Raw genomic sequence first — 25196 nt, forward strand, 5'->3', positions numbered from 1 at the left:
TCTTTTACAAGGACAAAGCAATTGTTATAAATTACAGCCAGAAAAGAAATGTTACTCTCATTTCCTCTTTACAATCTCCTTGGCCGGGCGCGGTAGCTCACGCCTGTAATCCTAGCACTTTGGGAGGCGGAGGCAGGCGGATCATGAGGTCAAGAGATGGAGAGCATCCAACATGGTGAAATCCCATCTCTACCAAAAATACAAAAAAATTAGCCGGGCGTGGTGGCATGCGCCTTTAGTCCCAGTTACTTGGGAGACTGAGGCAGGAGGATTGCTTGAACCTGGGAGGTGGAGGCTGCAGTGAGCCGAGATCAGGCCACCGCACTCTGGCCTGGCGACAGAGCAAGCCTTCGTCTCAAAACAAACAAAAATACAAAAACAATCTCCTTAATCAGATACTTGTGGCAGCCCTCCTGGTATCAGCACTTAAACCCACACACAGGCCTCCCCTCCGAGCAGAAGGCTGTATGACCAGACAGTGCTGTTTCACAGTGTTCTCCCTGAACTTGTCAGTTTCTCAGTTACTCTGACCTCCCTGAATATGAAAGACGTTGTTGTTGATCTCCGAAAGATGCATTCTCATTATTAACATGAGAAAAAGAATCCTAGGCAGTGTAGGGTATCTCATAAACACCACAGATATGCACAGGCACTCTTTGTGGGAAGCGCATTCATATTCTAGCAGAAAACCTTTCTGTGTTGCTTCTCTTCCACCGCGTCCCCTGCCTGCTCCTGACTAGTATCCTCACCCCTGAGCATCCCATATTTCACGGTGTTCTTTAATTTTTAATTTTTTTCCTTACTCTGTTGCCCAGGCTGGAGTGCAATAGTATCATCAAAGCTCACTGCAGCCTGGAACTCCTGGGCTCAAGAGATCCTTCCGCCTCAGGCTCCCAAGTAGCTGAGACTGTAGGTACATGCCACCACACCTGGCTAAATGTTTTCATTTTAATTTTTGTAGAGGCAAGGTCTTGCTGTGTTGCCCAGGCTTGTCTTCAATTTCTGGCCTCAAGCAACCCTCCCACTTTGGCCTCCCCAAGTGCCTGGGATTACAGGCATGCTCCGTCACGCCTGGCCAGGATGTTTTTTTTAGATGAACAAGCGACATGCACCAAAATATACTAAGTCCAGACTTCAGGGATGTCACCTATGAGTTAAGTGGACTCTCACTTCAACATAGTATTGGCTGTCCAAGGTTTTAACTTGGGTTTCTTACTCTGTTGAGCCTAGTTTTCAGATGTCACAGACGCTGCAGAGGGGAGGTTAGCCAAGGACTGTGTGAGCCTCCCTATCCATTCTCAAAGCAGCGCTTCCTTATCAATGCACCAGGTAGGTCTAACCTGACTTTAAAAGGCAGTTATTCCCTATAAAAAGCAAAACTGTGTTGTGCGGAGGAAAAGGAAGAGAAACTCAAAAGAAGTGTCTCTATTTTCTATCCTGAAAGCAAAAGAAATGCCACACCATTGTTCTCTGCTAATCATATGAGGTCAACTGGACCTCCAAGTCTCTCCCAAGGTCGTTTTTAAATTATTGGTGTCCACTGGCCAACATGTCTGTCTCAAAATATGAAAGAGCACCACCTAAAAAATCATGCTATAAATCCACAGGGCTTCACATTAAAAGTACCTATAAAAATGATTTTACAAAAGAAGACAGAAATCACCTCCTTACTCATGAGTTTCCCACCACACATAAACTGGGAATTCTATGTAAACACATGTGTCATATCCATAAATCCAAAGAATATTAGTATATCGAGTAACTTAACAAGAACAACAAACATTGTCTTCTAGCAAATGATTAATGCATACAATTATTTTTAAAAACTGCACCAACAACCTCAGAGCCCAGGTGGGAACGGGCCCCTAAGCTTTGCGGTGAGAGGAGGCCCACCCCACTGCGTAGCCACCCAAGAGAAAGGAGAGGCTTTCTGGTTTGGAAATGCGAGACCAGGCAAAACTTTCGGAAGGAAATGATATTAGCTATGAAATTATTGACTAAACTGTTGCTTCTTAAATACTATTGAAGGAGAAATAAGAAAAATGAAAAAGTATGTTGTTGATTCTTTGAGACCAACACACTCCAGTAAGACTGACATGATGGCTGCCTAAACCAAACTCACTTTTTCTCATCTTCCTGACATGGCCCCAAAAAGCAACAGACAGGAAAGCCAGCCCACCGGCCAACTGGAGTCATGGGTCAGATGGGCCATGACCTTGGTTTAGTAGCAGATTCTGTCCTGCAGTCGGTAACGGAGACCTGCACGACCCCAGTCCTTGAGCAGTTCTGAAAGCAGTGAGGGGCTACCTTCCCCCGTGTGTGTATCATGGGACTCGAACCCACTGCTCAATCCTCAGCCTGCACTGTTTATACAGCATTCCCTCCATCATCGTCTCAGCCCTGAGGAAACTGAGGGAGACCCCAGATACCTGGCTGCCCTCACGTTGGTCACCTGCTTAGCATCTTAGATGGTTTCTGCTCATTTCACTTGCTGTCAATCACGTTCTGAGAAGAGTTTCAACAACACGCACCCTGATGGCCAGCCCAGACCCCACGGCCGTGACATGCCCCTCACTGCCCAGCCCAGAGTTTGTTAAAGATACAAGAAGCTGTTGGAACCAGCTGTGAATTTTAAATACAGGTACGAAGTGAGATTACTACAGGAAGCTTCTTAATGCTTTCTCTAAACCCAACCTTAAAACTCATTAAACTTCCCTGTCTCTGTTTAAGCTATTTACTAAATGTCAAAACAGAGCCTAGTGCAAGAACTCAAGAAAACTTTATCATGAACATCAGCGACTCTCTTAGTTTGGTTCGTTGCTGCGAAGATGAAAGTGAAGGGTGGTGCCAGCATCCTGCGTGTGAATGTCCCGTCCAGAACTTCACTGCACAAGGGAATACGCAGAGTTACAGGCAATATCCATTGCAGCTCACAGGAATCCTCCAGAAAGGTGTCCTCTGGAGTCAGACATAGTGGCGAACAGCTCTTCAAATCCCCTCATGCCTCCTGAGGTTTCTACTCAGGTAGGAATATTTGGGGCACAGGACATAACAGGGCTTATCCAAGGGAACTTTAAAAATACATGGATATAGACAGCCCCCAGTGTATGATGGTTCCAGGTATAACTTTTCAGTGTTACTGGTGGAAACCTGACTGTACAAATCATTGTACAGTCATTCTGTTTTTCACTTTCAGTACAGTATTGCAATCGATTACATGAGACACTCAACACTTTATTATAAAACAGGCTTTGTGTTAGAAGATTTTGCCCAACTGTAGGCTAATGTAAGTATGCTGAGTTTGTTTAAGGCAGGTGAGGCTAAGCTATGACATTCAGTAGGCTAAGTGTATCAAATGTATTTCTGACTTACTATAGTTTCAACTTACAATGAATGGGCTTGTCGGGATGTAACCCCATGACAAGTCAAGGAGCATCTACACAAACCATATTTCACTGAATTTAAGACGCACGGTGTCACATTTTAACATCTCTGAAATCAGGCTGCATGTTATGATCTATGGCACGCCATCATGTAACTGGCAGCATGTTCTGCTTTCTCCTAACGGCGTACCTTTCAACCAATGGCAGAGCAGGTGAAATACGATTTGTCCATGGAAGCAGCTATACCCTGGCTGCTTATGTGACACAGGATTAAAAAGTGAGGAGAAGGACTTAATTGTCTTCTTTATTTTGTACACACACAGCCTTAATATATGATAGTAGACAAATTTATACATTTCACACAAATACTGCTGCATTTCCCCATTTCTTTTCAGAAAAGGAAAAGTGATTTTGGTTAAAAATAAATACATAAAGTATTTGCTCTGTCCCCTACAGTCCATGGCTCCTACTGGCGCAAGGTCCTGTCTGCCATTCACAAGCTGTATGACCTGGGGCATGCCACTTACTCTCCCTGAGCTTTGATTTTTCTCAAGGGGAAGTGTGCCCTGACACTGGGTTGCTCTGAGCGTTGGAAAACACTCAGCCCGTGGCTCTGAGCGGGCCCTCACTCATTCAGCTCACACGCTCTTATCTCCCACTTTCCTTCAACTCCCACTCCTACCTCCATGCCCACCCCCCAACTAGAGGAATTTCCAGAAGTAATGCAGAGTAAGCCTGCCCAGGCTGGCAAACTCCCCTGAACCTCCTCCTTTACAGAAAATGTGTTCTAACACCCCTAGAGCAGCAGGGATCAAACGAAACCCGGCCTTTGAAGGGGATGACTTGAAAAAGGCAGCCAGGAAGGACAGGTCAGAGACCACCCACATTCCAGCAAGGGTTCCCGTCCTGTTAGATTCCGTCAGCCATTGACCCAGAGAACAGAGCCACACAGATTCAGTGCCATCTTTCACAACAGCCAGAACAGTGTGCTCTTCAGCTGAGCTAAAGGGGAAGAGGACAGAGGAGAAAAGAAACTGAAGGTGGCGGAGGAGTGGAGTGGAACTGATGAGTGGCAGGTTCAAATCCATCGTAGACAAAGGCCACCTTCATGCATATGCTAGAATCTGACCTCAGATTTGCTTTAGGAAAATTGTAACAGGAAACCATATAGTTATTGTCCTTTACAACTTCTGTAGTCCTGGAAATATAAAACTCATGATTGGGAACTTACTAACTCATTAATTATATATAATAGCTAAATTGTCTGGGGCCTTGGCTTTGATGGAAAGAGGTCATTTGTCCAAACAAGTGACTCCGAAGCCTCATGTTCACAAAATGCCAGTTTGGGAAACTCCTACTTTTACCCTTCATTAATCTGACCAACTCCCAGCCCCTCTCCTGGTGGAAAATTGTTAGCTTCCGTGAAGGAGATGCTGTAGGCACACTGCTGCTGACCTGAAACCACCGGGGAAGTTCTAACAATCACAGATGCCGGGGTCACCAACCCAGGGTCTGATGTAAGAGCCAGGGTGTAGCTTGGGCAGCAGGATTCTTAAAAGCTCCCCAGGGATGCTACTGTGCAGCCAGGGCCTGGCATCACTGGCCGAAGGGCTTGATTCCGGGCACGCACTCTACAATCTTTCACTGCCTCAATAAAAGCAATGGCACAAGAAACCACTTGTCAAAACCTGCCCCTGGCACTGCCACCCTCTAATCTTCCCACAGAGAAGGGCCCAAACATCTATGGAGTCACTTAAAAGGGTGTTTTGCAAGCGGTTGAGAACGAAGGTGAACATGGGTGTCACCTTCTACCCATCTCATCAATCAGCTAGAAAATGCAGGGTACCCTTCAGAAAATACATAACAAGCCAAGCTGGAGACTTCACGGCGATGGCTCTGGAGCAGGGTGTGACCCGAGACAGTAAGAAGGGAGACGAGAGAGTTTTCCTAGGTGCTAGAACCAACCTTGTGCAGCCAACCCACAATCTTGTCAAACACATCCTTCAAGACAGCTGAAATTCTTCAACACCAAGTACTCAGGGTCAAGCGACGATTCTTCCCTCCAAAGCTTCAGGGGAGTTGGAGGGGAAAAGAGTTCTTGATTGTCACAAATTGGGGAGGGGGGGGTGCTACTAGCATCTAGTGGGCAGAGGCTAGGAACACCGTTAAGCATCCTGCAGTCCATGGGACAGTCCCCACAACGAAGCAGGACCCAGCCTAAAACGGCAGCAGAGAAACGCTGCTCCAAGCGGATTACTCAAGTGATTCCTCTAGCAACCCTCACCTGTGATGTTTCCACGAGGGTTAGATGACAACTGGGCCTTATTACTTAGGTGACCCTGTGAGTAACCTTGTTTACAAATAAGTTCAAAATAATGTTTATGGCTCTTTCTCAAGGGAAGACAAAAATGACACATCCAAACCCAAACCAAGATTCCTACACGAGAACCCTTGGAAACAAACAAGAAACTCTGAGTGTTACTTCAAAATTGAAAAGTAAAAAGGGCCTGGCCAAGCCCCAGCCATTCTGACCCAGCCGGCTGGCCGGCCCACTCCCACCCGCGAGGACGCTCCTGTAGCCTCCTCGGTGCCAGTGCTGAGGCTCTCAATTATTAACAGGATGCTAACGGCCAAGCACAGTGGCTCACACCTCTAATCCCAGCACTTTGAGAGGCGAGGTGGGTGGATCACTTGAAGTCAGGAGTGCGAGACCAGCCTGGCTAACGTGGTGAAACCCTGTCTCTACTAAAAATACAAAAATTAGCCAGGCGTGGTGGCGGGCATCTGTAATCTCAGCTACTGGGGAGGCCAAGGCAGGAGAATCGTTTGAACCTAGGAGGCAAAGGTTGCAGTGAGGCAAGATCACGCCACTTCACTCCAGCCTGAGCGACAGAGAGACTCTGTCTCAAAAACAAACAAACAAACAAAAAATGAGGCCAACAGAAATAGGGACTTGTTGTGAAAAACTATATCATCTTTAAATTTTAATGTTTCCTATAATTTACAAAAACAATACATGGAAGATTTTTCAGCAGTGATTTTGTTTCTCTCATTTATGAAAAAAAAGCTTTACTAATCCCTATGAATAAACACAGAGGACCAAACACTCCCCAGCTTCATCTCACCTCGGCCCACCAGGTGGTCTGACATTCCCGAGGGCTGCCCTATGCCCTGACTCCCAGGCACTGCGTCCTCAGCTCTCACCTTCCTCCCTCCTGCCAGGAGAGATGAGCCACGTGTGATAGGAAAACAACTGGCAAAGGTCTACCGCAGCTGTTCAGCGCTAAACAGTACACAGATAAATGTCTGCTAAATGAACACGGCTTTGCCTGGGAGACCACAGCACATCCGCACCCAAAGATGAACAGTGTCTACATTCAAATGCCAACTGCCTGACGAACGCCTTCCCCATTTCCTGCTTCCCTTGTCCCAGGAACACTGCTGAAGGTCACACGAAAGCATATCTAGGACGCAAGGAACAAACACGCACCTAACTGCTCCCACCCCCAACATTCTTTCAGGGGAGAATAACCACCCTGTACAAACAGCCATGGGGAGCGGCGCCCTGCCAGCACCTAGGGTCCGTCCTCTCTCTGGGGCTTATCCTCAGGTCAGAATTCAAGTGCCGCCTGATTACCTGCCCAACAGGGACAGACATTCAGTTAGGTTGTGTAACTGTGTACGGGTAACTCGGCGCCTTTTCAGTGCTGAATGATTTTGTATTACTAGGGAGAAAAAAACAACACAACTGCTTATTTGGCTCACAGTCATACCATTTCAGTGTACGACGGCTCACCTGAGTCTGAGCAACACCAAGAAAGAGCACTTGGCCGGGCGCGGTGGCTCAAGCCTGTAATCCCAGCACTTTGGGAGGCCAAGACGGGCGGATCACGAGGTCAGGAGATCCAGACTATCCTGGCTAACACGGTGAAACCCCATCTCTACTAAAAAAATACAAAAAACTAGCTGGGCGAGGTGGCGGGCGCCTGTAGTCCCAGCTACTCGGGAGGCTGAGGCAGGAGAATGGCGTAAATCCGGGAGGCGGAGCTTGCAGTGAGCTGAGATCCGGCCACTGCACTCCAGCCTGGACAACAGAGCGAGACTCCGTCTCAACAAAAAAAAAAAAAAAAAAAAAGGAAAGAGCACTCAGGCCGCAGAGAATATTACGGAGTATTTTCTAAGCATTTCTATTTCTCTGACTCTTGATTTTGCGCTTGAAGATAAAAGTTACCTAAACTAGCCAAACACAGTAGCTCACACCTGTAATCCCAAAACTTTGGGAAGCTGAGGTGGGAGGATTGCTTGAGCTCAGGGGTTTGAGACTAGCCTGGCAACACGGTGAGACCCAGTCTCTACTAAAAAAAAAAAAAAAAAAAATCAAAAAAATCAGCCGGGTGTGGTGGCACACGCCTGTAGTCTCAGCTACTCGGGAGGGTGAGGCAGGAAGACTGTTTGAGCCCAAGAGGTCGAGACTGCAGTGAGCCATGATCCCTGGGCAACAGAGCGAGACCCTGTCTCAAAAAAATGAAGATTAAAAGAATAAAGTTACCTAAATTATATTACATCAATAACATGACTTGTAGCATATAAATTCAACAGACCCCCAAGAGATCCAAATATAAATTTTGAGGCGGGACACTGGCTCACGCCTGTAATCCCAGCACTTTGGGTGGCTGAGGCAGGCAGATCACTTGAGGTCAGGAGTTCAAGACCAGCCTGGGCAACATAATGAAAACCCGTCTCTACTGAAAATACAAAAATTTAGCCAGGTGTGGTGGTGCACACCTGTAATCCCAGCTACTCAGGAGACTGAGGCAGGAGAATCACTTGAACCTGGGTGGCAGAGGTTGCAGTGAGTTGAGATCATACCACTGCACGCCAGCCTGGGTGACAGGGTGGGACTCTGTCTCAAAAAAAAAATGTGTTTTTGAGAAGAGCAGTAGTTTCTATTTTTCCCATAGAACAGATAATGCTACAAATTTGATGTAGTTGACTGCCTAGTGAAAGTCTAAATTATTCAGAAATATGTGCTGTCTATATTTTAATTCTTATTTTTTTTTTTTTCTTGAGATGAAGTCTCGCTCTTGCCCCCGAGGCTGGAGTGCTAGAATGCAATCTTGGCTCACTGCAACCTCCGCCTCCCAGGTTCAAGTGATTCTCCTGCCTCAGCCTCCCGAGTAGCTGGGAATACAGACAGCTGCTACCATGCCCGGCTAATTTTTGTATTTTTAGTAGAGACGGGGTTTCACCATGTTGGCCAGGCTGGTCTCAAACTCCTGACCTCAGGTGAGCTGCCTGCCTCGGCCTCCTAAAGTGTTGGGATTACAGGCGTGAGCCATCGCACCTAGCCTATTTTAATTATCATTATTATTTATTTTTATTTTTTTTTTAGACGGAGTATCACTCTATCGCCCAGGCTGGAGTGCAGTAGCACTATCTCGGCTCACTGCAAGCTCCGCCTCCTGGGTTAACACCATTCTCCTGCCTCAGCCTCCCTGTAGCTGGGACTACAGGCACCCGCCACCACGCCCGGCTAATTTTTTGTATTTTTAGTACAGACAGGGTTTCACCATGTTAGCCAGGATGGTTTTGATCTCCTGACCTCATGATCCACCCACCTCGGCCTCCCCAAAGTGCTGGGATTACAGGCGTGAGCCACCGCGCCTGGCCAATTATTTTTAAGAAAAGCGACTGAAGCACAGTGCCCGTTTCACAACAAGTCAGAGGTTCCATTCTAACATGAAGGTAAAATGTTGAAACGCCCTGCACATTATCAGAGATTCGCATTTTCCAAAAAAGGCTATCTTAGAGAAGGGCAGAAATAGATGGATCTTCAATCTCTTGGGAAGTCTGCACAGTAACAGGTTGCTCAAATAGCATAGCTGTGTCCGATGCAGCCATCCCAAGGGTACCATAATCTGCCCTAAAAGGTCCCCCCGAGCCTGCAGTGCTGTGGGTGAGACTGCACAGGAAATAAAAAGAAGGCAGCTGTACGGCACACAGGGCACAAGCCGGTGTTGTCCAAGCCCAGCGAGGAGCCTGGCTGACGTTCAGGAAGTTGATGAACAGAAGCGGCTTCGCTTATCACTAACCAAACAGGGCAATTTCATGACTCACAGTCATTGTCAAAAAGCTTGACCTACAGTGGAATTACTGGCTTTTATTAACTATCCTGAGGTAATGATATAAAGAATCAGAAATTCCTCAGCAAGAGATTTTTAAATGATGTTTTGGCTCTTTCTCGAGGGAAAATAAAGATGATAAAAACTTCACCCATGGAACAAATATTTATCCAGCGTTTCATAAGGATGAGGCTGTGTAGAGACACACAGACATACTGAAAGCAAAGAGGTGAGTAGGCCAAAATGCCACTGAGGGACCAAAATGAGACTGGCATGGACTCTGTACCAAGAAAGCACTTTCAGGACATACATAGCTAAGAGATCAAGGCTGGGTGGCTCTGGCAGAGATCAATGGAACACAGCAGAGAACCCAGAAATAGACCCAAACACATGTGCCCAACTGATTTTTGACAACAATGCAAAAGTAATTCAATGGAGGAAAGGTGGTCTTTTCAACAAACGGTGCCAGAGTAACCGGACGTTCACAGGCCAAAAAAATGAAACTTGACCTAAGTCTCACACCATATACAAAAATTAATTCAAAATGGATCACAGACATACATGTGCAATGTAAAACAATAAAACTTTCCGAAAAATACAGAAGAGAAAATATTCAGGACGTAGGGTTAGGCACAGAGCTCTTAAAATTGATACCATAAAAGGAATCATTCGTAAATTGGGCTTCATAAACTAAAAACTTTTGCCCTGAGAAAACCCTGTAAGAGGATGAGAAGACGAACTACAGAGTAAGAGAAAATATTTGCAAACCATATATCCAATGGAGGACTTGTATCTAAGACACACCAAGCTCAGTGGCTCACACCTAAAATCCCAACACTTGGGGAGGCCAAAGCAAGAGGATCACTTGAGTCCAGGAGTTTGAGACAGCCTGGGCAACACTGCGAGACCCCAGCTCTACAAAAGATTTTCTACAGTCAGCTGGGTGCGGTGGCGTGTAACTGTAGTCCTAGTTACTCAGACGGCTGAGGCAGAGGATCCCCTGAGCCCAGGAGTTCAAGGTGGCAGTACACCACGATTATACCACTGTACTCCAATCTGGGTGACAGAGGGAGACCCTGTCTCTAAAAAATTTTTAATTAATTAATTTAATGTACAAAGAACTCTCAAAACTCAACAATGAGAAAAAAATATATAACAGGCAGGCCTTACGCCTGTAATCCCAGCACTTTGGGAGGCTAGGGCAGGAGGATCCTTTGAGGCCAGGAGTTTGAGACCAGACTGAGCAAAATGGCAAAACCCTGTCTCTCCAAAAAATATGGAAATTAGCTGGGCACGGTGGCACTAGCCTGTAGTCCCAGCTACTCGGGGCCCGGGGTGGGGGTGAAAGGCGCTTAGGCGAGAGGACTGCTTGAGCCCGAGGAGGTCCAGGCTGCAGTGAGCTGTGATCACATCACTGGACTCCAGCCTGGGCGACAGCAAGACCTTGTCTCAAAAAACAGTACAATAAGCAAGCCATCCAGCTGGGTGTGGTGGCTCACACCTGTAATCCCAGCACTTTGGGAGGCCGAGGCGGGTGGATCACCTAAGGTCAGGAGTTTGAGACCAGCCTGTCCAACATGGTGAAACCCTTGTCTCTGCTAAAATAAAAAAAAATTAGCTGGGCATGGTGGCACGTGCCTGTAAGCCCAGCTACTTGGGAGGCTGAGGCAGGAGAATCGCTTGAACCCCGGAGGTGGAGGTTGCAGTGAGCCGAGATCACACCACTGCACTCCAACCTGGGCGACAGAGCGAGACCCTGTCTCAGAGGAAAAAAAAAAAAAAAAAAAAAAAAGAATGGGCAACATAAGAAGGCCCCACATGAGACTAGCAGAAGTTTTAGAAAGAATACAGGTGATGAAAGGAAATACGATTTGACAAAATTTCACTATCAAACACTATTTGGAGTGAAAACTCTCCAGATTTCATGACAGATTTAATCAGACTGACGGTGAATGCTGAGCAAAATAAGAATAAATCTAGACAAAGTGGACAGAAACTATAGAATACCAAACACAAAAAGAAAAGCATAAGAGTCATCAGGAAGTAAAGACAGATTAGCTACAAAAATAAAAATTATGCTGACAGCAGACCTCTCTATAGCAAAATGAGCCAAAAGATAATAAAATATTATCTTCAAAGTGTTGGAATTCCATGCCCAACTAAATAGATTTCAAGACATTATGAAATGAAGGCATTTCAGGCAATACTGCTTACTGAAAAGAACCCCTGAAGGATGTATTAAAAGATCAGCAAGAAGGAAACCGAACTCAGGAGTAACACTCAAGAAGCAATGATAAGTAAACAAACTGGCAATTGAATTGACTGTAAATTAATCTAAACAAGCATTAGCTATTAAATAAGTTTTTAAAGGGTCATTTTAAAAAGATGAAACTAAAATGATATAAAACATATGAAAGACAAGATTTGATTAAAGTTGAAGCTTTCTAAGATGGTTGTATTCTTCAGGAGGAGAATACAGCTAATTATTAGTTTTAAACTTCAAACATGCATATTAAATATGTGAGTAATCATTAAAATAACAAAAATAGAATGTATAACTGCCCAACTAAGACACAGAATTAAAAACTCAAACAGAAGTCAAAGAAAGAAAGAAAGGGGAGAGGGAGGGAGGGAGGGGAGGGAAGGAAGGAAGGGAGGGAAGGAAGGAAGGAAGGAAGGAAGGAGAGAGAGAGAGAGAGAAAGAAAGAACAAGCAGGGAAAATAAAGAAATAAAATACAATGATAGAAATAAACTCAAACCATCAGTAGCCACAATGCATATACATGGATTAAATTTATCAGTTTAAAAAAGAGTCTGGGATCGCATTTTTTAAAAATGTAGCTACATTCTGTTCACAAGAAATACACAGAAAACATAATGACATAGAAAAATAGAAACTAAAGAAACCATAGAAAAGCTATCCCAGGCTATGCAAAGGACATGAACAGACATTTCTCAATTGAAGACATACAAGTGGCCAAGAAACATGAAGAAATGCTCCACATCACTAATCATCAGAGAAATGCAAATTAAAACCACCATAAGATATCATCAAACACCAGTCAGAATGGCTGTTATTAAAACATCAAAAAACAGCAGATGTTGGCATGGATATGGAGGAAAAGGAACTCTTATACACTGTTAGTGGGAATGCAGATTAGTACAAGTCTATGGAAAACAGTACGGGGAATTCTCAAAGTAGTAAAAATAGACCCGGCAATCTCACTAATGTGCATCTACCCAAAATAAATCATTATATAAAAAAGACACCTACACTCATATGTTTATTAAAGCAATATTCACAATAGCAAAATCATGGAATCAACCTAAGTATCCATCAATAGACGATTAGATAAAGAAAGTGTGTTATACATACACTATGGACTACTATGCAGCAATAAAAAAGAATGAAACCCTGTCTTTCGCAGCAACACGGATGGAGCTGGAGGCCATTATCCTAAGTCAAATAACTCAGACACAGAAAATCAAATACTGCATGTTCTCACAAGTGAGGGCTAAACAATGGGTAAACATAGATACAAAGATGTAAATAACAGACACTGGGTAGTCCTTAGGCGGGGAGAATGGGTGGGATGGTGGTGAGGGTTTAAACAAATTATCTACCGAGTACAATGTTCACCGTTTGGGTGGTGGGTGCACTAGAAGCCCAAACCTCACTATTGTCCAAGATACTCATGTAGCAAACCTGCACACATGCCTCCGAATCTAAAATTGAAAAGAATTTTTAAAAGAATTACCAAAACCCTGGGGTTCAGATCACCACTATCTCTCTCAAGGATTTACTGGAGAAGCCTCCTAACTTGCCTCCTCTTGTCTCCCCTTTTTATGGACTGAATGTTTATGCCCTCCCCCAAATTCATATGTGGAAGCCCTGACCCTCAGTTCTACAGAGGTGGGGCCTTGGCCCCATGATGGGGTTAATATCTTTATGAAAAGAGGAAGAAACACCAGAACATGTGCTTGTCGCTCGCTCGCTCTCTCTCCTCTCTTATTCTCACTCTTATGCTCTCTGCCATATGAAAACACAGCACGAAGGCAGCTATCTGTAAGCAAGGAATAGGGCTCTCACCAAGAACCACACTGACTAGCATTTTGATTTTCGACTTCCCAGCCTCTAGAACTGGCAGAAATAAATGTCTGTTGTTTAAGGAAAAAAAAAAAACAAACAGAAACAAAAGCTATCCCAAGCCAACACTATCCAAAAGAAATTTGGTATAGATGATGAAAGCAGATAAAAAAGACTTTAGAGCAAAAAGCAATACATTAGAAGAAAGAGGTCATTACCAACTGATAAAGGGAATAACTCATCACGAGGAAGAGTCCTAAATCTGTTTTCACTTAAAAATTTGGCATCAAAATACATAAGGCAAAGTTTGACAAATTACAAGAATAAAATTAAAATGCATAATTATAATGGGACAAAAAGCTATAAAGGATATAGAAAATTTGTATACAGTGAACAAATGAGTTAACACATTTTCCCAAATTGCAACAATACACTAATGAACTATAAATCAATCTTATAACCACCATTAAAAAATTTTTTAACTGAATGGAAAATAACGGAGTGCACCCCAAATGACAAAGTTAAGCATTACTTTGTTAAACTTTTGTTTATAGTTGTATATTGACTGATGATGCCCTTTTTGCTGTGGGTTACAATTAAAGTCTTCAATCTAATAGATTTAAATCAAAGTCTGCACCCCAAAACATGTTCCTCTCAAGTACACAGGAATTATTACAAAATCTGATGATTTACTATGCACAAAAGAAGTCTCAACCAAACCCAGGGAATCCATGTCATTTTCTGAGCTTGAGAAAAGGCGGCCACAAGAAGCCGTCTCTTAGTTGGTTCCCTGGGACTCTTTTCAATAACCTGAGCTCACCGGAATGATCTAGAACATGTCTCTCATCCCTATAAGTGCTGGCTAACCTGGCTAGTTGTTATTTGTGTCTAGCATGTAATAGAACTCTAAAAATTGGGGGTAGAATGAAATATTGTTCAGTGAAAGAATTAGGGCAATCTAAGAAGTGGAAACTAAGCCAAGGTTAACCATTTTCTACTTTTTGAGAGACTCCGCTATAGGTAGAGTTGAATACTAGAAGAAATATATCAGGAAAAAAAAAAAAGATGAAAATTGTTTGAGCTTTGGTACAAGCTGAGGGCATGTGGGTGCCTGGGGTCACAGACTCCAAGAGTGAACAGGCACAGGATGCCAGCGAGAAGCTGGCTAGTGGGAAGGGACAATTCTAGCCAGATCAGCCCTTTTTCATCAATAGAGAAAGTAACTTTTCAAAGACACACCTCTAGCAGTTCAAAAAGAATCAGAGTGCACAGTCCCCGTCATCCTTCTAAACCGCTCTTCCATTTCAGGCCAACGTCTACAGCCCTGGAGTGGCAAACCCAACAGCGCGCCAGGGATGGGTCAAAGGGTAATAGGCTGCTGTGTCATGCGGAAGAGTTAGACAAGCCAAGGCAGGTCTGTCTGTCTAAGCAGAGTGAGATGGTCAGAATTTTGGCATGCAGCGAGAAAAGGAAAGGACTAGAAATCGTGTATACATTCAACGTGCGTGGTCAGCCCACACTGTCAGCTCTCAAATACTCGTCTGAGGTGGGGGACTGGTAAAAGTATGGATAGGCTGGAGAAAGAAAAATCTTTTTTTTTTTTTTTTTTTTGAGATGGAGTTTCGCTCTTGTTGCCCAAGTTGGAGTGCAATGGCATGATCTCGGCTCACTGCAACCTCGGCCTGCTGGGTTCAAGCGATTCTCCTGCCTCAGCCTCCCAAGTAGCTGGGATTACAGGTGCGTGCCACCACGCCTGGTTAATTTTTGTATTTTTAGTAGAAACAGGATTTCATCATGTTAGCCAGGCTGGTCTCGAACTCCTGACCTTAGGTGATCCACCCACCTCAGCCTCCCAAAGTGCTGAGGTTAAAATTCACGTAACAGAAAACAAGCCATTTTCAAGGGCACAACTCAGTGGCATTTAGTACATTCATGGGTTGTGCAGCCACCACATCTATCTCGTTCTAAAACATTTTCATCACCCCAAAAGGAAACCGCCTGCCCATTACGCAGTTGGTTCCACTTCTCCCCTCTGCCCAGCCCCTGGAAACCACGAATCTGTTTTCCGTCTATATGAATTCATCTACTCTGGATATTTCTTATCAATGGAATCAAACAGTATGTCTGACTTCTGTTACTTAGCAGATTTTCAAGGTTCATTCATGTTCTATCAGGTATCAGTGAGAAAGAAATGTCCAAAGCCTGCAAAAGCCGAACCTACAGCACTGAGCAAGCAGCTGAAGAAGGGAGAAGAGGGTTAAGGGTAACACCATTGTCAGCCTTGGGGACTGAAAGGACTCAGGGACCGTTACACAAATAGGAGACAGAGAAGGTGCAGGGTGGCGCAAGGGGCGATGAGTTTCTTCTGGACAGAGTCTACAGTGCTAGGAAAAACTCATATTGGAGATGTCCACTAGGCAGCTGAAAACAGTCTAGAGCTTCAGAGAGAAGGGAGTGGTGGCTCCAGAGGAAAAAAAGCACGGAGATGCTGTCTCACAGACCCCTGAGGCCGAGGGGATACACACACACCTGCGACAACTGCTGCTGCTCAGACACACAACCCATGAACTGTCCTTGCCGTTTTCAGGAGGTCACACATCCATTTACAAAACTCCAGGGGTGAACAACAAAAAGTGAGGCTCAGGATAGAAAAAATATTACCCTCACCCCAGAGCAAAGCTTAGCCTGTTTGTACTGGCTTTTGCAAAAAGAACCCATTCTCATTTTCCAATAAATATTTCCTCCACCACCTTTGAACCTTGTATCACGAGATGCCATCGTTCTCTGCTTCCAGTTTAATCTACCAGCATCTAACCCTCCTGGGACTCCTGTCAGTTTTATGATTCATTTAGAAGTTTGGTGTAAATATACGGTCCCACCACGCTGAGTGCAATTCTGGAAGTAAAATACTTATTTCATCCTAATTGAACAATTCCTCTCAGTAATTCTAACCTACAAAGGGAGGGATGATCCCTCTCCATTCTCTCCTCACATCCACCCTGAGCCAGCATCAGGCTCTCTGAAGATCTTTGTCTCACCCTGGCCTTGCTTTTGAATGTCAAGAGCAACAATAATCGTTTCTTCCTCCAAAGAGATGCCAAGTCCTACACAAATCCATTTAAATGTATGCAAAAGAATCTTCATCTACTTAAAATATAGATTTATATGTTTATATATTTATACACAAATGTATACACATATAAAATTTTATAAAATATACTTCTATGGTTGACTCTTGAACAACGTATGTTTGAACTGTGAAGGTCCACTTACACTCAAATCTTCTACCTATGCCACGCGAGACAGCACGACCAAACCCTCCTCTTCCTCCTCTATCTACTCAATGTGAAGACTATGAGCATGAAGACTTCTACGGTGGTCCATTTCCACTTAATGAACAATAAATATATTTTCTCTTCCTTCTGATTTTAACAATGTTTTCTTTTCTCTAGCTTTATTGTAAGAATACAGTACATAATACATACAACATACACAGTATGTGTTGATTGGCTATTTTATATCAGTAAGGCTTCCAGTCTACAGTAGGCTATTATTAGTTAAGTTTTGGGGCAGTCAAAAGCTATATACATTATTTTCTCTTTTTTTCTTTAAGAAACAGGGTCTTGCTGTGTTGCCCAAGCCGGCCTCAAAGTCCTGGGCACAAGCAATCCTCTCGCCTCTGCCTCCCTGGTCTCTAGGACTACAAGACATGCACAGATTTTCAACTGCACAGGAGGTGACCCCCATGCCCCCCAACCCCACGTTGTTCCAGAGTCAACTGTAAACTATTTTCTCTACCCTCTAACTGTTAAGGTCAGGCTCAAACTGAGAAAGGAAATTATTCCAGCAAACTTAGAACAAAGGAATGGGAGGGAAGTAAAGTACCAGCAACTGGTACTTTAATTGAGGCAGAGCTCCTCAGTTAGAGGACAAATTGCTGGAGTCCTGGGGGCAGATACAAGTGTAAGTTAAGGGGTGAGGGTTACCTGTGATGAAAGCAAGCTCCCAGAAGCTAACCTCTTCCTCTGGGAGGCCACCTCATCTCCCAGGCACGCTGTGATCACACAGCTCTATGCTCTGCTCCCTCATTCATTCCTCCACCCAGCATGTTCCAGGCATGAGGGCCCCACAGTAAGCCAGACAGACAAAGCCCCTGTCCCTGCCCCACAGAGCTTGTGATCCGAAGGGGCACCAGTAAAGGAGGGCAGGGATGAAAGACAGAGAAAGAAAACACAGCATTGTCAGATAAGCGGTGACAATAGACAAATGATGTCCCAGAATACATCTGTCAGATGGGAAGGTGAACAGGGCTGGCCAGGGTGGAGATGGGGACAAATTTCACCAGTGTTGAGGGGAGGGGGTGAGTGAATCTCAGGACCCGAAAGAGATAAGGGAATGAGCCACAGGTGAGTGCCTGGAGAAAGAACCTTCCCTGAGGATATGCGTGCGAAGAGCAGGGAGGCCTAGGCAGCTGTGAGCAGAGGGGTGGGGGCAGAAGCAGAGAGGGGCACGCCTGCTACTTTGCTGTGATTTGTTTATTATCTATGCACCTGATTGAAATGGAGGCGCCCTGAGAGCAGGACTTGCACCACACACGCACACCTCCACCCAGAGCCTTTCGGGCCAGAACCAGGTGCGGCGGATGGGAGGGAGCATGGATAGGGAAGAACCGTGTGAATCAGGAAACTTTTCCAAAGGAAAAATGAGCCACTAAGCAAGGCTGTTGGCAGGTGCAGGTAACGTGCCAGAATTCACTGTAAGCTTAAAGCCTTCGCCAAAGGCTTTTAATTTCAACACATGCAGGACATTTTCCAAGAAAACACTCTGCTTTAATCTTATAATGGAAGTCAATAACAAAACAGGATTCGCATTGCTGTATGCACATGAGAAAAAAAAATTCATTTTCCAGACTACTTTGCTAGAAAAATCACTCCCTAAACTTTAAAAATGTCTATATTTAACTCATTTTAGCTACATAGGTGGCATACATACATTGTCTGTTTACACAGCTTTCATAGACAACCATAACATACTTTCCAGTTCACTGGAGAAGACTCTGGGGAAAAAAGCTCCTTCTTAATTCTGTATTCTAGCAATAATAGCCTCCACTTGGACACATCAAAGGAATTAATGGTCAGCTCATCTGAGTGGTAATTACAAAAACTAGCTTTAGACCAGGCCCCAATAAGCCTTTTCTATAAAGGGCCAGATAGTAAATACTTTAGGCTTTGCAAGCATCACACAGTATTGAATCTATAGCCTTCTTTACTTTTGGGGGCTTTCTTTCCTGCGAGTTTTGCTTGTTTGCTTGTTTGTTTACCATGCTAGGAAAAAAATGTAAAAACAACCTAACTTCTGAGCCAAACAGGCCACAGTTTGCCAACCCCGGCTTTCGACCACAACGAGAAGGGGGCACGTGGAGTTCCAAGCTCCTCCTTATTAAATCCAAAGGGGCAGGAGCCCCACGGTTCTGGATTACCTCTTTCAGTCTCTCCAGCTCATTCTGGAGGGCCTGTTTGGATATTTCCACTTCAATCATCTGCTGTCGGAGAGTTTCGTTTTCATCCTCAGCTTTAGCGCGCTTTTCCTCCACCGTCTTCAGTTCGTGGTGCAATCGGACAGATACATCTTTGGCTACCTGCATCGACCCACAGAGATCATTATCAGGATATGAGGCTTTGTGTGTGCTAAGCGTACTATCAGACAACGTCAGAGGCAAAATCATTAATATGATATTGCACCACATAGCAAAGACCCTAGCAGTACATAACCGACCTATTTTTAAAAGGAGGAGGAGATTCGTTTAAAAATGAAATCAACATCTGGACTAAAAGGCCCTCCGGCTGGTCTGATAGTGGTGAATTATCAGAACGTGCTAACATTACTGTCACTAAAGTTGGTATACAACCCCCTCAACTGCTAAAGTTAAATGGCTTTAAAATAAATAGTTTTTAAAGCCCACTTTGGATAACCCTCCTCCCCCATAGATGGTCACCACGAATGCCAATTCTGCCCAGGCTCACAGGCTTTAAGCGAGAAATTTAAATAATAGTAAACAAATAAACATTTCTATTCACTAAAGTAATACCGAACCCACCTGCTAACAAAACAAATAAGTTGCCTGTAATCCCAGCACTTTGGGAGGCAAAGAAAGGAGGATCACTTGAGGTCAGGAGTTTGAGCCCAGCCTGGGAACCACAGTGAGACCCTGTCTCTAAAAAAATTATAAAAATAAAAAATAATCCAGGCATGGTGGTGCCTATAGTCCCAGCTACTCGGGAGGTGAAGATGGGAGGGTCGCTTGAGCCCAGGGAGTTTGAGGTAACAGTGAGCTATGATGGTGCCTCTGCACTCCAGCCTGAGTGACAGGGCAAGATCCTGTGTCTAAAATAATAAAAAAAAATGCTGCATGCTTAAGATGTTCAATGTAGTCAAGTTTTAAATTTTGTACTGTGGCTCTGGTATGGTAAACCATTTGAATGAGCAAAGCAGTTAAACATGTTTACTTTCTAAAAGCAAATGAGGAAAGAGGCCTTGTAAGAGAAATATAAATCACCCTTTATTACACTGAATGACATTTTGTTAGTGGTTTATAACTTTGGTAGAATTACAGAGGTTCTTTTCCTGTTATCACACTGAAAGGCTAGATGAGATTTCACAAGTACTCTGGTAATAAAGAGAACAGTATGCATAATTCATCTCTAGATAAATGATTTGATAATCAGGTCATGAGGGCCTCACTGCCCACGGGGAGACAATGGCATAAAGTCTGGGATTTCTTCCCATTATTCCCACTTCTCCCAGTGGTTCTCAAAGACACCTTAGACAATTTGTGATGATTTCTCCTGGCGTTAGATCCTCACTACACAAGTCTCGCTTGGGTTATGGGAATGTCAGGATTTCTGCATCCTAGAAACCTAAATAACAATAAAAAATGTGAAGTGATATGGTCAACTTTTACGAGTGGCCTTTGACTACACTGATAATAGAGTTTTTTTAAAATAGATTTTTTTTTTAAATTTCATATCTTTCAGAGTTTCTGCAGAATTTCTATCCAATTGTCAGACCCATTGGCATGTATTAATTCTTTGTTATCACAGACTATTATCATTTTTTTTCTTTTTTTTTTTTTTTTTTTTTTGAGACGGAGTCTTGCTCTGTTGCCCAGGCTAGAGTGCAGTGGCCGGATCTCAGTTCACTGCAAGCTCCGCCTCCCAGGTTCACGCCATTCTCCCGCCTCAGCCTCCCGAGTAGCTGGGACTACAGGCGCCCGCCACTTCGCCCAGCTAGTTTTTTGTATTTTTTAGTGGAGACGGGGTTTCACCGTGTTAGCCAGGATGGTCTCGATCTCCTGACCTCGTGATCCACCCGTCTCGGCCTCCCAAAGTGCTGGGATTACAGGCTTGAGCCACCGCGCCCGGCCCATTTTTTTAAAGTTAACATCATGACAAATTTAAATCTTGGGCTGTCAAAGTCACACAACTACACACACTCTATAAGCCATAAAGCAAACCAAGACTGTTTCTGCTACAATCTGTAGAGACAGACACAAGCAGGGAAAAAACACCAGGGCAATGTGCACGTGGCCAGCCAGTCCTGCAGCCTCGGGGGTGCACGCACCACCCCTCTCACTCACCTTCAAGTCCTGCTCCAGGCTTCGAATAAGCTCGCCATCCACCTGACCTGTCTCAGCCACTTTCAGGCTTTTCTGCTCAGCTTTCCGAAGACGGTACTGCAGGATTCGGCAGTTTTTATTAGCACGGTCCAGTTCTCGCCGAAGTTCCTGCAGCTGGTAAACATCTTCCTCTAAATAACTGTCTCTCATCTCTTCCATCTCAGCACGGAGTTCATCTAACTCATCCTATGCAAACCAGACAGAGAAGATTTATGAGCCAAGTACATCAAAAAAGGATGGTGTGTCTTTCCTTCATCCCCGCTCCTCAATACTAAATATCGAAAACCTGCATGCTTACCCATCAGCTCATGGCCACGCCTGTGTGATAGGCAGCAGAACCTCTGGAAATTTGCACGAGATAATAGAACTGAGTATCTGTTCAAATCTTACGTAACCAGAAGCTAATAAACTGGATTATTCACTGTGGCCTCTCAGAACTTATCCCACTCCCAACATCTCCCTACATAATCAAATCAAATCAACTCTGCAGATAATCGAACCTTTCGATTCAAACCAAACATTGACCTAAGCCTTTATCTCTAAGGCATAATCTAGGTACTAAGATGAATCATAGGGACCCTGCCTTCAAAGAACATACACTTCAGTAGGATAACAACTGCTAATTGCCCTGGAACTGTAACATACCTGCAAATGTCCCAAAAATTCTGTTCCACAAGACGCATCTCAGCATCGACTAAGCGACTCTATCCACAAATGAGACATTTTCCATTATTTTAAATACACACTGGGTATGTTTTTTCCCATTCACCCATCCTGTATTTCCCACACCTCCACTCTTTGCTGTCCACAGGAATGTACCGTGAATACAGGAGAACCCAAGGAGTCATTCCTGGCTCTCCCTTCCCTCCCATTTTGCAGCCAAGCCCTCAGCCAGAGCTGTGCCCCTTCTGGACGGATCACCCTGGTCCAGGCCTCCATCCCTGGGGGAGGGGAGCCACACACAGATGTAAGTGGAGACACACAGGTGCCCACTGCCCAGCTGGCCCTTTAATCCTCCTATAGTCTGTCCCCCACCCAGCAGAGTGATCCTTTTATAGTGCAAATCAGACCACCTCACTCCCTTCTCAAACCCTCCAGGGGCTTCCTTCTTTCCAGGCCTCCTAGGGCCTCCTGGCCACACTCCCTCCCTGCCCACGACTAGCCTTGCAGGGTCTGAGACTGCTCGCACCTTTGCTTCTTCAGGCCTCAAGACCTTACCTACTATTCCCACTTCTGAAAACACTCCCCACTCCAGATCTCTGCAGAGTTCATTCCATCATATAACCTGAGGTCATGCAAAGCCTCCCCTGACCACCCTCATCAGCCCCCAAGTCTCTAGTCTCTTGCTGGCTCTATTTCCTTCCCACCTCTGAGTGCCATCTAATAGTATTGGTATTTTTTCCTACTTACTGTCTGTCACCTACACTAACAAGGTAAGCTTCAGAGGGGAGCAAGCTTGTCTGTCTTGCTTCTCTCTGCATCCAGAGCAGCATGGAGCACACGGTAGGCCCTCAATAAATATTGCTGAATGAACACACAGGTGCGCCAGTGAACACTTACAAACACCAAGTCAGAAAGCCAACTAACATCAGACACAACTGCATGCTCGCTTTGTTCCAGTCTTGCAGCCCAATGATGAAAGCTTCTTCCCAAACCTACAGATGTAGCTGCAGGTATGAGATACTCACGCTACTGACGTGTTACACAAGATTTAAAGGAGGAACACTTTGGAAGGAGGAAGATTAAGAAAACACTCTAGGGGTTTTCTTGACTGGTTTCATAATTGATGTTTTAGATGCCTCCAGAATAGCATGCGCTCAGTTATTCCCATTTACTTTATTCAATTAATATTAAGGTTCAAGAAAAAAAAGTATCGCCTACACTTAGACACCCTAATTGTCCATTCTTGCCCTGCTATTTAGTTTGTTCCTGGATTCTTACCACTCATGCTAATCCTGTATTTATTCTTAAAACCAGGAATTGACTAACAATATAAAACAACGTGCCCAACATCTGAGCCTCAGACAAAAAAAAAAAAAAAGAACAAAAAGAAATCTCCTGAAGATGTGTCTATCCTAGGTAAGATTAAGTACAAGAAACACAACAAATAAAATTGGGAATCCTTATGGAAAAATAAGAGTCGGCACAAAATGGGGTGACGAAGATGCTTCAGTCAATCTTAGCTATACACAATGGTCGACTGGATAGGGCACAGATATGGCAACTCATCCCCCAATCCAGCCTGTAGGTTCTCTCCACTCTGCCTACACTATCCCATCAAGAGAATGAGCTACTCACTTGACCAGGACTCAACTGGAGCCTGTTTCAATAGGCTACCAAGGAGAACAGATGTTAAAGAAGAAAGCTTCACCAACTTCCCAGTAGTCAAATGCATAAAATGTTCTTCTTCTTGGCTCCTAAATGTTCCTACAGAATTTCTATACCAATGATGAAAATATTAAAAATATAAGATGTCCTAATGTGTCTTAAGAAAGATCAATCTTAACACTGAAAATGTTGTGAACTCTAACCGAGTTTAATTTCTTTTTTCCTCCGTGGAAATCTCTCCTGGTAAATCCTGGTCCTTGTGGTAAGATCTGCTGGAACTGGAAGTTATTGAACTGAGCACAGGAGCTGATCAGCTGAACACACATAAACAGAATGGGTGGTCTGGGCTCTTCAGGGGACCAGAGAACACAGCTCTTTCAGGACAGTGCTTGCCAACCTTCCAGAAATCTTCCACAAAGAGGAGGCTGTTACTGACGCCTGATCACTGAGGCTTTGATGACGCCCTACGGGAGCTGTACCCCTACATTACCCACTCCTAGAGGAGGTCAACTGCAGACTGAACGCTTTAAAATGAGCCTTGTGGTTGTCACTCTTTCAATAGAGTGGGAAGTTAGTTCTGAATCTTCAAAAATCAACATCAAGTTTGATTCACACCCCATCCATGAAACTAATGGATCAGACTTTAAGAACCTAATAGCAATGCTTGTTTCTGAGTAAAGAGGTAATTGTTTTCCTGAATCATTAATACAAATCAGTTCAATACAAGCAATAATCACTAAATGTTCAACACTAAGTCAATATATGTATATGTATATCCCTACATACAAATATACAGTGACTGTGGCCATTCTGTTCATGAGAAGAATGGTTTGTGGTTGCTTTTCCTTCCAGAAAGCCTTCCAGAGTCATTAATGCCTGGGATTATCTTAACTCAGACAAATGTTTTTAAAATGCAATATAGCCCTAAGATGCAAGATACAGCTTCCAGGTATAAAACCTCTCTAGCTTTCAGACTTTGCAATAGGAGAACCCACATCCACCCTAATGTTAAATGCTACATTTTCATACATATGTTACAGGTGATGAAAACTGTTCAAGGGCTAGATGTAACCACGCCTCCACATCATTGAGCAGGCCAGATGTAAATAGCAATATTTTTTGGCACAAATATCACCAACATTAGTTGTACTGAAAAGAAAATTAGGGGCCGGGCGCGGTGGCTCACACCTGTAATCCCAGCACTTTGGGAAGCCGAGGCAGGCGGATCACGAGGTCAGGAGATGGAGGCCATACTGGCTAACACGGTGAAACCCCATCTCTACTAAAAATACAAAAAATTAGCCAGGCGTGGTGGGGGGCACCTATAGTCCCAGCTACCCGGGAGGCTAAGGCAGGAGAACTGCGTGAACCTAGGAGATAGAGCTTGCAGTGAGCAGAGGTGGCACCACTGCACTCCAGCCTGGGTGACAGAGTGAGACTTTGTCTCAAAAAAAATAAAGAAAAGAAAAAAGAAAATTAGGGAGAGACCATATGATATGGTTCCCCATACCATATGGATCCCCACTCAAATCTCATCTTGAGCTACAGCTCCCATAATCCTCACGTGTCATGGGAGGGGCCCAGTGGGAGGGTAACTGAA

General features: G+C 44.3%; 1 protein-coding gene across 3 annotated transcripts in view; it reads right to left on the reverse strand.

Annotated features, from left to right (window-relative positions):
• MTCL1 (microtubule crosslinking factor 1) overlaps positions 1-25196 on the reverse strand; it is a 124400-nt gene that overhangs the window by 91367 nt on the left and 7837 nt on the right. For 2 of the 3 annotated variants that reach the window (XM_025365365.1, XM_025365367.1), the window contains exons 2-3: positions 21230-21454; positions 19073-19231 (exon numbers count right to left, since the gene is read on the reverse strand). In XM_025365365.1, the coding sequence (XP_025221150.1) occupies positions 19073-19231; positions 21230-21454 (384 nt within the window). Of the gene's footprint in view, positions 1-19072; positions 19232-21229; positions 21455-21913; positions 21973-22457; positions 22514-25196 lie in introns of those variants that run through there. The other variant, XM_025365366.1, reaches the window with a different exon arrangement.

This window comes from Theropithecus gelada, chromosome 18 (genome assembly GCF_003255815.1).
Source record: "Theropithecus gelada isolate Dixy chromosome 18, Tgel_1.0, whole genome shotgun sequence".
NCBI lineage: Eukaryota > Metazoa > Chordata > Mammalia > Primates > Cercopithecidae > Theropithecus > Theropithecus gelada.